At 34.1% G+C, this 14,636-nt stretch overlaps 2 protein-coding genes across 4 annotated transcripts in view; both read right to left on the reverse strand.

Moving 5' to 3' along the window:
- Positions 1–432: 432 nt before the first annotated feature.
- Positions 433–6,726, reverse strand: LOC125838844 (probable plastid-lipid-associated protein 10, chloroplastic). Of its 2 annotated transcripts, none has more exons than XM_049517875.1 (10): positions 6,601–6,726; positions 6,467–6,529; positions 5,708–5,835; positions 5,427–5,540; positions 5,223–5,357; positions 4,682–4,777; positions 1,954–2,034; positions 1,193–1,279; positions 784–839; positions 433–697 (listed from the first exon to the last, which is right to left on the reverse strand). In XM_049517875.1, the coding sequence occupies exons 2-10, from the start codon at positions 6,474–6,476 to the stop codon at positions 580–582; spliced, it is 825 nt and encodes a 274-aa protein (XP_049373832.1). In that variant the 5' UTR covers positions 6,477–6,529; positions 6,601–6,726; the 3' UTR covers positions 433–579. The 2 variants fall into 2 exon arrangements, with proteins under 2 accessions (XP_049373832.1, XP_049373831.1); XM_049517874.1 differs by having other exon boundaries at positions 5,708–5,838; positions 6,601–6,683.
- A 730-nt stretch (positions 6,727–7,456) lies between these two features.
- LOC125838707 (histidine decarboxylase-like) overlaps positions 7,457–14,636 on the reverse strand; it is a 41,827-nt gene continuing 34,647 nt past the window's right edge. The window contains exons 1-4 of one of the 2 annotated variants that reach the window (XM_049517747.1): positions 8,750–9,222; positions 8,460–8,653; positions 8,224–8,360; positions 7,457–8,137 (exon numbers count right to left, since the gene is read on the reverse strand). In XM_049517747.1, coding sequence (XP_049373704.1) covers positions 7,559–8,137; positions 8,224–8,360; positions 8,460–8,653; positions 8,750–9,210 — 1,371 coding nt within the window. In that variant the 5' untranslated portion in view covers positions 9,211–9,222 and the 3' untranslated portion in view covers positions 7,457–7,558. Of the gene's footprint in view, positions 8,138–8,223; positions 8,361–8,459; positions 8,654–8,749; positions 9,223–14,636 lie in introns of those variants that run through there. The other variant, XM_049517748.1, reaches the window with a different exon arrangement.

Below are 14,636 nucleotides of genomic sequence, written 5' to 3' on the forward strand. Positions count from 1 at the left end.
TATGAAAAACATTTTTCTTTATATTGAACACACCCTCTAATCATAATTTTTCTTTAAAATATTTTGAATCATTAACTATTTTGACTTTTATATATATATATAGATTTAAATATTTAAAGAATAATTATCAACATTATAATTAATATTAAATGTTTTGACTCTTACATTTGTAACCCTTGGTATAAATTGAAACAAAGAAAGTAATAATTTTATGTTGGGGTGAGTTTTGGTTAGACCGGCCGTCTACTATGCGTCTCTACAAAATCTATTTTTCAATTAGTGATTTATTGACCTCTTGACTACTGTTATTATATCCTCTGGTTTTGTTTAAAGCTACGTGGATTATTCATCACATATGAAAGCTTCAACAAGACTAGTGACTTGGCGGAATCAGAATTTCGCTAAGAAGTGTCAAAATATAAAGAAGCAAAATTGAGTAGAAGCTAAAATATATATGTACATAAAACAATATTTTTATATAGTTACATAATGTGAGAATCCATAAATGCATGGTAGATTGGTGAAACTTAATAGGACCATACACTCACAAATGGAACTATTTGTATTTGAACTGGCTGGTTAGCAAATAAGAGCATGAGCCCTGGTGAATATAAATACTCCACCACCTCCAACAGCGCGGCCTAAAAGCATATTCTTATCCAGATAAGAAAGGTAATAGAGGCCCCCAACAGATTGCCTGCATATGGACCATCTTCACATGAATATAACAGACTACTAGTAAGAAAATCAATTGTGATATCTTATGGCTACATAAAGTTATACCTCTCTTGACTGGTCACTGGAATTTGAGCTTTGAAAGTCTGAATAAACTGCAGTATCTGCAAACCAAGAAAAATCATTTTGGCAATATTCAGCAACTCTGGATAGCCATATAATGTTGATAGCAATTCGTGAGGTCATATATTTTCATAAACTAGAGTCTAGGGATATGTATTTTTCCTTTCACAAAAGCTTGTTCCATGTACAAGTTTTGTCTTAAATGATGTACATATAAATTAGGAAGAATAAACTTGTTATAATATACTAGATCAAGAACTAGGTCTCTGTTGTTTTATCATTCGAACTGTACCTGGACCAACTCTCCATTTGGGAGAGGTGCTCAAGTTGATTCTATGCACCTATTGAGTAAACTTATACAGAAGACTAAAGAATACACTACAGAACCAAGTACCTGTAAACTTAAAAATGACCTTGGCAGAATTGCTGGAGCTATTACAGCTTGCAGATCGTCACTGATGTTAATATTTTGAAGACCTATCTGCAAATAATACACAGATATCAAAGTAACTACGTGGTATCCAACAATGAGAACATCAAAATTTGTTTTTAAGTGGAATGTTCATTATCATAATAAGTAGTTTGGGCCAGTTTCGTGATTTTATGCTTGGTAACTGCTCTATGCAACATGAGAACATCAATATTCAAGTAAACAGTAGGTGATGTCTATAACCAAGCATGACTTCCAATATTATTTGTTTTTAGTAGGTGTCTGTAACCAAGTTCTTACAGATGCCACCTACTAATATTTAAATCAGAAGAGGCAAAGAACACTCGCACAGAAGCAGGAAAGGCTTCAATATTCATCATCCATATAGAATTTTCAAAAAGAATTTATTTTTCCAATTAGAAAGCATCAGAAACTAAGTAAAAGTAAAGCATCCCAAAATAATATATTCAACTACTAGAGAGACTCAGCACAAAACAAGACATAAAAATCCGACAAGATATGCAATGAATCCGTTAATGTCTATTATCTAGACATGGCCTACAAAGTATGTAGTTCCAAAACCCTACTTCAGAAGGACATGACACGGACTTCTACTCGAGCACCGGAACCAATGACTAGATAGTATAATTTAAGGAGAAGGATGAGGACACATCCATAAAATGCCAAGAATAATAATATACTTGATTAGCGACCAGAAAAGTTACCTCCTCAAACTTGAGGTAGATGTTACGAGCAGAAACGCAAGAAAATCTGGCAGAAACTATCAGAGTAGCACCTTCATTCTCCTGTAGGATATAAGCAGATCACTATCAGATCAATTGAATTAAACATGTCTTCTCCTTTTCCTTCTTAGTATGTAATCTAACCTTTCATTTCTCTCTATTATTTCCTCTCAATCTCTCATTCTTCTAGTATATATGAAATTTCATAAGTTAAACAGTTTTACTTATTAACAAACTGATAAAACGACAAACAAGAAGAAGAGAAAATACATGACATCATTTCAAAATGGGCACAAGACATCGTAAGATATTCAGCATCATTAAGCTACTTCTAAATACCAGGAGAGTAACATAGGCTGAGGCATTGACATGTATTCTTTTGGAGGATTTTTTACAAACTTTGGAATCAACCATAACTTTGATGTTTTTAAATGCAATACATTGAAGCTTAATTCAGGTACGGTTGCAGAACTGAAAGGAAATAAGAAGGGGTGAAAGGTTATGCTTTACACCAACACTAACTTTCCATAGAAAGTGAAAGGTTATACTTTACACAATACCACCAACACTAGTTTTCTTTTCTACCTTTCTGAGATTACATGCAGAGGAAGAGACACCACACTTAACAAGCAGCAGAGGTCACTTCTAAGTTGAGCAGACTGGTGATATACGAGAGTAAAGATAGAAGATACTTGACATCCTAAGAATGTTGGGCCCCTGCTTTTTTCAATTTACTAAAGGTGTGGACTGATTCTGGACTTATCAGCCCATTAGAAATGTTCTATTATGCATGCTAAATATATCTGATATTGAGGGCCAGTTTATCTTGGTACTACCACAGTTGCCATGAGGACATCAAAAGAGTAGCCCCAAAAGGTTTAAACTTACATACCTTCTAAGTATCAGCTACAATAGTGGTTTAGGAGCTAGTGTAAATTCCTTCTGAACCAAAGTTCAGTTTAGCAGAGGTAACTACTTGAAGTATTTCTTGTTCAAGAATCCATGGAAAGTAACTACTTACCATCTCAATTTTTATTCAGAAGCCACAAATTACTCATAAATCAGCATCCATTTCATCATGGAAGTTTTTGGAATTGGAATAACTAGGACAACTCATTCATGTCGTTTGTGATCACTAATAATACCCTAAACTTTAGAACCACCAAGAGTTGAGATGCCATTTTCAAGCTATTGAAGCAGCAAATATCAACTTTAGAGTTTCACACTTCTTAGATTCCACAATTTGGAAGATGCTATATTCTGACATTCCTTGAGATTGTTTATAATTTCTGAAAAGCTAACTTTCTCCTCCTTGACATAAATGGTTGTCAACAAAGAAAAACCGGAAGTGCATGAGAGCCGGGCGATATTTACCAAAAGAAGCAGCTAAGTAGATGAGCCTTCTGGCACTTTATGTCATCCCGTCGTACTATTTTTTCAAATATCTTTCCAATCATCCAGGCTTCAGAGAGGACGCATTTCTAATTTCTAGTTGTTTTACCTTCATAGAGTTGAGGTTCATAGTAGTTTGATGTCGCCAGATGCTACTAAGAGAATTCCTCAACAACAAAAAAATGCTACAAGGAAACACAGTGGAGACAAAAAACACTAGGTGATTCTTTTCCTCTGTCTAACCTTGTTGGAAAGAGTTACCTGGTACATCCGTACTGGTTGCTGGCGGGAGGTGATAGGTAATCCGTGTGAAAAAAGTTAAAAGATTATTTTTTGAATAACATAGATTTCTCTAGAATGTCCTAGTATAGAAACTTAGAAATTATCTTGAAGAAAAATCTAGATATTCTAGAGTAGTTGTCTTAAGGAAATATCTAGATATTTTAGAGTAGTTGCTAGAAGATAGTTCACTAGAACTTTCTCATAGATGTATCTAGAAGAGTTTCTAGAACCATCCCTAGACAAGTATAAATAGGAGATGCCCTTGTACATTTGTATTCAAGGAAAAATCAAAGCACTTAAAGAGTCTTCTTTCATTACAAAGTTCTTCTTTCCAAATTCTTCTTTTAAGTTTCTAGCTTCCTCTTCTTCTTTAGTTGAACCTTCCGATCTTAGTTAACGATTTTGGGCTAGCAGAAGGTTCTCGCATTATACTTTTCTTCTGCTATTCTCTACACTCCGTGGAATTAGTCAAGGAGCGTGAAAGCTGGTCCAGATACCACAGTCATAAAAAAAGTGTTACCTGGTACCTATTGCTGGTGGGAGGTTATAGGTACACCGTGGAATTAGTCGAGGTGCGCGAAACCTGGCCCGGACACCATGGTCATCAAAAAGAAAAATGCTACAAGGAGAAGCACAGTGCATAACTCCGAACTTGAGCATAAGGCTTTTGTCCAGGTCTAACTATCCTGAAGGACCTGAACATTTACTATAGGATCACCTTCTTAAACCTCCTTAATGTACATCCTGATAGAGGATCATGAAAAGGAGGGGGGGGGGGGGTTGGGAGTAATGAAGAGCAGGACAAATTAGGCAGGGGCTGAGAAAATATTGAGTTACATCAGTTCTACAAGTTTTCATCTAATGTGTGTCAAGTGTCTATATTTGTAAACAATATATGTCAATCAATTATGCCTAGATCCCATAAAAAGTAGGATTACATCTGTTTATAATCCTAAAGTAAAAATAGCTTAAGAGAAAGCAATTAAAAAAAGTTTACACCAGCAAGCAAGTAATGGGAGGAAAGACATTGTTGCACCTCTAATAATCGTGGAACACTCCATTTGATGACATTGCGTACCAATCCTCCACGGGATTCATTCTGGCACTCAAATTTCTGGAAAATTTGACCGACCTATTACATAGCTCAAAAAGATCAGTTCAGCTGAGTATGCATGTAACTAGCAAATGAAATAATAGGAGTTGATAAATCTCGCATGAACTGTAGGTTGAGAAAATCTTGACTCGTCATTGAAAAGAAAATAGAGCATTTTTGTCTCTTTGTTGGTTCATCTGTAATTATATTAGATGGTAGTAGAATGGATGTGTGATTAAAAATAAAATACAACAGATAGTAGAGACACATGAATGGAGATAGTCAAGAGGGATTTGAGGAAATAAAGCTGTTTTTTCTTTTCCAAAGCACATAAGATCTGTGCATTGAAAAGTTATACTAAACTACTGGTTAGGAAGCTTCTTTGAACTACGACAATATGAGGTCATTTTACACATTATATTTGTTAGTTAAACTACGACTGATTTAGAAGTTGACTATTTATCTAGCATTCACCAAATTGAACCTGAAAGAATGGAAGCCTAGCAGCAGATTCAAAAAGAATGAGCACATCTGGTGCAGATGTATACTGCAACCGCCATGTTCCATCCAACTTACTCAAGTCAATTTCCTTGCCAGCATCAAAACCTTCAACCACAACCTGATTATATCTCAATTAGTCAATACACTAGGATAAAGTGGAACTTCATTTTAGGCACGAGCAGCAGACCATAGCTTCCTCAATGGTGGATCGTTGATCAGCAGTTGTCACTAGGCCTCGTTGCGTATCTTGGATGATATTAAGCAGTTCGTATTTTCGGCTTTCCAGTTCGTATTCAGCATCCTAAGCAAAATCAAAATTAAGAAGTGCTGTGAACAACCCAAGGCAATATCTTAAAACTGTTTCGATGTTAATTGTTAAAACTAAAGAAACTAGAACAGTAGATGTTCAACACAAGCAAGTGGGTAAAAGAGAACATGGCATATGAAAACAGTGAAATATTAACATACTTTTGCCACAGTCATGGAGGCAGATGACATGGACGTTGCCAAACATGTAACTCTTCCATGGTTGTGTACTCCTCTTATGTTGTTTGAAAAGGAGACAACAGGTCTCACGCATAGGGCAGAGCTGAAACCTGCTGGAAAGTAGAAATAGTAGCATTTAGATCATTATCACTAATTGTGCTGAATATTACAAGGGAAAGGATTATATGCGCAGGGGAATCATGCCTAAATTGCCAAAAGAGTGATTTATAGGATTTAAGAGCTTGAGTGTGGGGTTCATCATCCAGCAGTCCAGACTACAATCGCAATTTGTTCAAGACAATTCTTTTACGTAATCAATTGTTGTCTATCTTATAGAAAGGAACATTAACATTGGCTTTTATGCCATTGTTTAGTCTCACAACCATAGCTAAATGAATGCAAGCCAGCTCAATTTGTTGTTCATTTTGTATCAACGTATTCGAGTTGGGATATGACCCACATTTCAACCCATTTCAGTCCAAATAACTTTTTTAGGGTGAATCGACTCATTTATTAACTCAACTCATTTTGATGCGCCCAAATTCAGTTCAACTTGCCCACTTACCACCTATACTTATGACTTACATTTTCCACAGTGAAATTTTGTTAGAGCTACTATTGCAAGAGCTTCACCAGAAAATGTCCATACATATACTTGAATCTTCAAAGTGGAAGAGAGCAATAAGCAAATTTGTAACAAAATACATGCAACTATAAAAAATAATACAGTAATATTTTTACCTGAAATCATTGGATAGCGATTAAAGTCTCAAATGAGGCATGAAAACTCAAAGTAGAATCAAACTGAGGCAAACCACAGAATCAACATTAGAAAAAGTGAGGGCAAAAAAAATCTGACAAATTAAAATACTTACCCAAAAAGCTGAGATTCTCAAAATGCTTAATTTAGCACTAAAACATCTCAAATTGTTTTTAGCCAAAGAAGAGGCTGGAAATACTGAAAGTTTTTCTGCAGCAAAAGCCCCTGGTTGATGCTGGCCTCATCCAAAATGTGTAATTATAGTTATACCCCTCATATATTGTATTATACTACCTTATGACTTGTGAAATGTCTTTTTCTATTCCATTTTTTTTTATTGCATTCGTACCTATATGACCCATTCAATTTCAATTTTTCTTCAATACCAACATGAATCGATTGCTATTAGAATGTCTTATTCTATTATTTGGGAAACAAACATTATTCTGATACCAAAGTGATATTTATAAAACCAAATAGGTGTAGACAACCTATTTCTTAAAATATATATAAAAAAAAAACTACAACTATCTAAAGAACAGTTGATAGCTATTCTATCACAGTAATCTGTTACAATCAAGTATGCACCTATCACATGACTACATCAAGAAAGAAGAAAAAACAATACACAACTAATTGACTGACAATTAGAATATCAAGGAATGTTATTCAAATTGTTCAGTGTTGTCTACCATTTTTGTAAAATTTTGCCTCTGATGTAAATGTAATGTGAATGTGAAGTGTTATCTCTTTGCAAATCTTTTCACTCTAGAAATGAGTCGTTTATAATCTAAAACCGTTTATTTTCCTCCAAATAATTTGACAGTATTTATATGTATGCATCTACTTCTTCATTCATAATCTTATTTCAATCACAAATTAACAGTAAGTTGATGTTACACAAAGATCATAAAAGAGTGTTAAGACTTTTCCATTAAAAAAATGTTTGATGTATACAATTTAATTTCAATGTTGGAACAAAAGAATGAATGAATAAGAGTTACAAAATGTCATCTCTATGGAAGACATGTTAACAGCAATAAATAAATGCCATCTCTCGTTTTCTTTGCCTTCTAAGGACTAATATAGTCAATCTTATGATAAGAGCATGCACAATTTTGAGCACCAATATCCTCTGCAACACAAGGAGCCTCTGCTTTTCCGTCTCGGTACCATTGTTTTCTTTGTTGAACTAGTTCACTGATGAAATTGTCAAGCATTTCTCGGGTGATGCCTGGCATAACAATTACATGTGCCATATCTTTGACGCATGAAAGTTGCCAACGACGGACAAATTCATGGTCACGAGGCCTTTCAAGTACAACTATGATGCTAAGGTCATTTAGCATGACACTTATCCCTGCTTGTTGAAGACGATCTTTCAAATATTTGGCATTGTCGAGGCATTTTTTAACATCCTTTTGCAGGCCAATTTGACCTTTTGCGCTCAAGCTATACCATAAGAAAATTGGAGTTAAGCCGTTACGACTACCAGAAATAGTGGCATCCACAGAAGCAATGTACTCGACATTTGTTGAGAGATTATTGATGTAGCTTTTTCTTGTTATTTGGACACCACAAGGCATTGGACATCCCAAAAACTTGTGTCCAGAAATTGTGACACTTCCAATTGGCTTCTTGAAACTAATCATCTGTTGAAATTGAACAAAGAATAATTAGAATGTTGCTCTGAGAATTACTAAAGAGTTTGTAGAAGTAAGAAGCAATTGAAACTCACATTGTTTATAAAAGGGGTCATAAGACCACATAGTGCAGCATCACAATGGATGTAAAACCTATCTTGTGAATAGCCACAATCTTTGAGTGTTTCAAGAATAACATCAACATCATCAATAGCTCCTTTGAAGGTAGTTCCTATAGTTAAAAAAAACCATCAAGGGAAAAGTCGTAAGATGACTAAATCCTTAAAAGAGAATAAAAATAAAAAGGATAGAAAGTGGAGTAGGTATATACCAATTGTGACATTTATAATTGCTGGTTTGTCCTTGTTTTGAAGTAACTTTGCTCTTAAATTTGAATAATTCATCTCTCCATTTACTGATGTGTTGATTGTTTCAGAATCCATTCTGTACATTCTTGCAGCTTTGAAAACTGAATAGTGAGAATCTTTTGATGCATATAATATTCCTTCAGGAAGTAACTCTCTCCTGCAAAATGATATTTAGAAAATTTAAGAGCATTGAAACAATATATAGAAGTTATTATATTATATAAACTCAGGTCAATTCAATATATGAACTTACCCTAACAAAATACCATGGAGATTGCCTTCGGTACCACCATTGGTAACATAACCCCAATATTGGTCCTTTTCAATTTCCCACAGTTGTGCAAACCAATCCAAAACTGCTACTTCGAAGTCTTTAGAATGGAAATCGACAGTGTTTTGAAGGAAAGGATCACCACAATTGTTTAGGTGAAACTGCAAAAGTGGTGCTAAAGTTGCATAGTGATCATAACATATGTTCACTGGATAACCTAGATGATAATTGACTCGTTGTGTTAGTGTGTCCAAATAATTGACCAAGATAGTGTCCAAAGAGGGACCATCATTCTTCAATCCAGGCTCCATCACCTCAAGTTCCAAGTTCTTCCTTGGCCCTGCCCCTGGTGGTGCCACCTTTTGTTTCTTGTTCTCCACATTCGGGAACAATCTTCGCCGAGCTAAACTTCTGGGTGTCATGGCTAAACTTCTGGGTGTCATGGGTAATGACTCAAAATCCTGTCAAGAATAATAATCTAATTTAAGAAATAATTAAGTAAATAAAAACATATTTTAATTTGTCTAACAAGGAGGTCGTACAAAATCCATATATTAGGGGTGGGCAACAAAATTTTGCAAAAAAGCTTTTGGAATGAACAAACTGTGTGTTGTTTAAGAAGTGGAGATGTTTGTGGATATATGTAACAAACATGAAGATCGAGTACGTACCATTTCAAGTGAGAGGCTACCCATTCTTTATAGTAAGTGTTTTTTTTTGTTTGCTTTTAGTCCTTAGAATAATAGAGAAGCAACTGCTGAGTACATTTTGTTAATATGTTTGGGGTACTTATATATAGGTCTTAAAAGATGAAGATTTTGTGCACCAACCACCCTTCTTCTTTCCTCTCTTTTTCCTGTTAGTTTCTCACTTGCTTATTGCAAATGTACTTTTCCCCTGTGAGGTTTTGACCAGACTATTCTTAGAAAGTGACTGCTCAACTTACAAGCCAATATTATGAATGATGGGTTGGTGAGATTAATGAGAAGACAAATCCAAATAAACTAAGCATGCAAAGACTATATAGTCACGAATTAAACGCGTGCGTGTAAATAATTCATTCTTTAATAAGAATTATAATAATGTTAATTCTCATTACAACCCATAAAATATTAATTCTCTATCTGCCTTGCATAATACATGAAATGGTTTTACTAAGTAGAATTAACGCTGGATGAAAGAGCTAATGCATAATATACTATGAATAATGTTCATTTTTGTATATACATAAATACAACTTTAAAAGTGACATGTTATAATAAGTTGTTTTCCAAATTTGAAATGCTACTTTAAGTTTGATTTAAAAAGTTAAAATTATTCCAAAAAAAATATGAATAATTTTTTCCTAATATTTGGATTTCACTAGGATGCTACTTGGTGGATTCTTTGTCTGAATACAAGCAAAGTGGAATGTAGCTACTTCACTCCACCAAATGTAAATAATTAGGAACCAAAGTAGTTAACTAAAGATTCGAGAATTGGTCAGCGGACAAAAATAGTTGGAGCTTTTCAAAGACGCAAGTTAAACTTTTGAATTGGTCTATTTTTGACTCTGTTGACACCAATTATAATTTAAACATGTTACTCATATATAAATGAGTTACTAACAACATGTTGAATAATGAATTATTATTTTTCTATCGCAACTGTGGCATTGTTTACGCAAAATTGGAATTTGAATTTTTTTATTTGGATTGCAGTTTTTTTTAAGGCAAATTCGGGTTTTTTGTGCAGCAATCCATTGGATTTATCCTGCAGTTGAGCTTTCAGATTTTTAATTTTTTTTTTTTTAAAAAAGATGTTAGATGTCACGCTCAAAAATAGGGAGGCACGACTGACACTCTATATCGTACGATGGAGTTAGCCACTGAAACATATTAGCTAACTAAATTGCGTGGGTCCAACAGATCGGGTAACACAACAACTGAAATACGAAGTCTGGACCGTTAAAGTCATGACCTGAATAACAATAAGTCATATAAGCAGTGATAGACAAACCAAAAATAAAGAAGTACTAGCTAGCCGACTAGGCCACAACTACACATGTCAAGCCTATGGACTAAAGATTGAAACCAACAAAAAGAAACCTAGAATATTGTGTCCACAATAACCTCTACGAGTGACATAAGCACTGTCAGGACAAGGCCCCGACTATATATACCCAAACTATACAATAAAAGTAAACATCCTCTGATAGCCCCAGGGTAAAATGAACTTACTAACTCACAGCTGAACCAGAATCCTAGCGGGTGAGTCGATTAGAACCCCTGTCTGGACCTGCTCGCACGAAACAAAAAAAACCAGCGTCCCAGGCAATGGAACGTCAGTACGAATAAAAATTTACCGGTATATAAGACAAAAAGTAGAATTAAAAATAGCTGCTGTAAAAAAGGTAATAGAGATACCACCTAAAAATGAAACTCAAATAATCTCCATGATCGACATTTGACCTACTACTAATCAAATATGTGTGGATACTCGTGGAATTATATGTCGTGAATATATATATGAAAATGCATAACATACTCAACCAAGTGCTAGCAATGGTGGTGTCTTCTGATAGCTAATCGACATCATATTTGCCAACTTGTGGTCATCTTATCTCATATGTATAAATATAGGCAATAAGTTTCATACCTCCCAATTATAGCTCGGGAGTAGAATGCATAGCATGTCATGTCATGGATTTGTAATGCATATATGTTACTATAATCATGTTGTCAATCTTGGCCCGTTGATACTCTTGTTCTCATAATCCTGCAATCACTTTTGTATCATAGAACCTCATATGTTTTCCGAATAAGCTTGAAAGCTTGACTCGATTTTTAGAAAGATTACTTAGCCTTGAAGATGCTCATAAAAAACATAAGGTTCTTCACTTAGTTCCTATACTTGGTTCCTATATTTGGTTCCTAGATAATTTATAAAAGAATGTATTTCAAAAAACAAGTGTTTAATAGTTTAAAAATTTAAGTTATTTTTGAGAGTTTTGAAAACCATGTGTTACTTTAAAGATTTTTCAAAATACACTTTAGCGGGGAAAAATGATGTCTTCCATAATCTTTTTAAGTTACACCACCCAAAGAAGAATATGAATTCATACATATGAACATATATATAGTCAAGGAAGCCGATAAAATGACATGTAGATGTCGAATATCCTATTTAATTACCCGAACAAGTGGAATATGATCAACATAATAGCATCATGTAAATAATACAACTACGATTCCAATGCAATGCACTTCACAGAAGATATTTCTGGCAATAGAATAGTAAAATATCACATTTGGTGTTTTAGGAATTTCCCAGGAGTCAAGCTAAAAGGAAGGATGAAGCTTAGCCTTATACATTTCCAATGAACGCCTGAATGTCCGTAATTTCTTCACAAAAGTTGTTACTTACGTCATAAGCTTCACAAATATTATATATACGCACCTATAAAATATTTATAATTGAGCTTAAATCGATAGATTTTCATAGGGTCCTAACTTGACGAAACGTTCATAGAACTTCGTAAAAACAATCATAAAAGAGTCTCAAGATGATTACCTTAGCAAATCAAGTGTAAATCTTGAAGAACCATCAATAACTATCAAGTTCTAATTTCCAAAACTAGCTCCAAACACAGCCAATGGAAGGGAAAACCAATTGCAACGTGTAGAGATCACGTCTCTAAGCACGAGGGCAAACTTTAATGGTAGAAATCGCTAAAAACGCACCTTCATCACTCAAGAACTCCATTGAAACCCTCTCTTAAGCTTTCTTTCTGATTATGAATAAAAAAATAAAAATTTATGGGTTAAAACGTCGAATATCAGACTTGCAATTTTTTTAACTCGACCCGATTCGCAACCCAAATTCTGCTCATGAGACAGTCCGTTGTAAAACACTCATAACCTTTTATTCCAATGTCACTTTGATGTGAGGTTTTGTGCATTGCAAACTAGACTCTTAGACGACCTTCAATATGTTATGTAGTGGGCCCTTCAACTCCTTGTAAATTGAGAGGAAACATCAAGAGGCATTTGGTCCAAAGTTTAGAAAATTTCTTTAGAGAAACTTACAATAACTTTTGTCAATCTTTGTTTCGCTACTTTTCTCGACTTCAAAACTTAACATACAACCATTGTGCTATTATAATACCTCATAACACATTAGACACTCATAGTATTATCTCGAAGATACAGATTAATTTAAACCTTTCAAACGAGTGATGTACTACATGAGCCATTTCTTTAATCCAGAACCTTTGTTTGAGGGATTCCTTTGACCTAAAACTTTAGTTTAATTGTTTGATATTGCCACCCATTTGCAATCTTATTCTCTAATGTACTATACCAAGTCATATATATTATGCAAGAATGAGAAAAAATATGGGATCTCACATTAGATTTGGGATTAATTGTATTTAAAAATTCAATTTTTTTATAATGACTTTATATTTAGCCTGACCAATTAGACAGTTGACGAAATGTCAAGTCCAATAGTCGAATTCAAGATCCCTTTTTAAGACATACCGAAAATTTAGAAATTTTGTTAGTCTAGTTATTTCAAAATTAACTTTAGACCTATACGTACAAAGTTAAAGAAAATCAAATTAGATTTAATATAAATTTTAAATATACGAATCTAAAGTTATGCTTATTAAAGTTAAACTTCAGACAATTTGACAGCTTTTTGGTCTGATAGACTTAAACTTCAAATTTATATGTCTAATAGTTGAACTACGAAATGTAACTTCAAACAAAAATGAGTATGGATTGTCGAGTTCGGAGCCAAAAGGGCAGCAACATTTTTTGAAAAATTCCAAAAGGGTAACAAAATTATTTATCAAACCAAAAGGGCAACAAATTTAAACACCGTCTAAAACAGGGTTTCTGCCACAAGGCGCGGATACCTATGCGTCTTGTAAGGCGCATCAGCTTTTAGCCTTGTAAGGCTCAGCTGCCATGAGCCTTACAAGGGGCATGGCCATCTGCGCTTTGCAGCCTTTTTTTTTAATTTTTTTTTGATTTTGTGAATTGAGTTGCTAGGCTTCTATTCTTTAATCTTGAGCATTATCTTCTGTTACTAACCAAACTGATCTTCTATTTATTTTTTGCATTTCATTTTATGTGATATGAATTGATCGACATAAATTTTTAAAAAAAAATTACTTTTCAAAATTTTAAAAAATTATAAAATTATGTTTTTAAATATATATATATTTGTTGGATATATTGGTTTGGAGACGAAGAGCACTATCGACTTCTCACAACTTGAATTTTATTATATCAAAATAAGGACCCACTTCGGTCTTACAATCTTGATCACACTTATTGCTTGCTTCAGCAACACTCTTTACTTAGCACACACTTGCTCTCTTGCCTTTTCACTTGCTTGGTTTGTTGCTTACTTAGTTGCTTGGTTACATATCAAATAAACCACCTCTATTTATAGGAGGTGATGGAAGAATCTAGAGAGATACATACTACTATATTCTAGAATATTCCTAGCTATTTTTTTTTTCTAGAACTATTCTTTCTAGAACATTTCTAGACCATTCTCTCTAGAATACTCATTCTAGAGATCCTCCTTCAATTCTCTACAACTCCGGAATATTCTAGATTTTTCTTAAGTAAATAATTAAGTTGATGATGAATTCTTAACACTCCCCCTCAACACCAACTTAATTTTTCCTTTGCGTCTGTTGTGAGCGATTCTAGCTCTGCAAGCATCTTTACGTCCATGCCCTTTGAGGATCTCCTCCTTCATCGGATTATTCCAATCCCTTTTCTTTGAAGCTTCTTCAAAGGTAGTAGTATCTTTATTGTTAACCATCTCTGCTAATGTTGCATGTATATACTTTGCATTTGAGCATTTCAAT

Source organism: Solanum verrucosum, unplaced genomic scaffold (assembly GCF_900185275.1).
Source record: "Solanum verrucosum unplaced genomic scaffold, falcon-dt-bn FXZP01000182.1, whole genome shotgun sequence".
NCBI classification, from domain to species: Eukaryota; Viridiplantae; Streptophyta; class Magnoliopsida; order Solanales; family Solanaceae; genus Solanum; species Solanum verrucosum.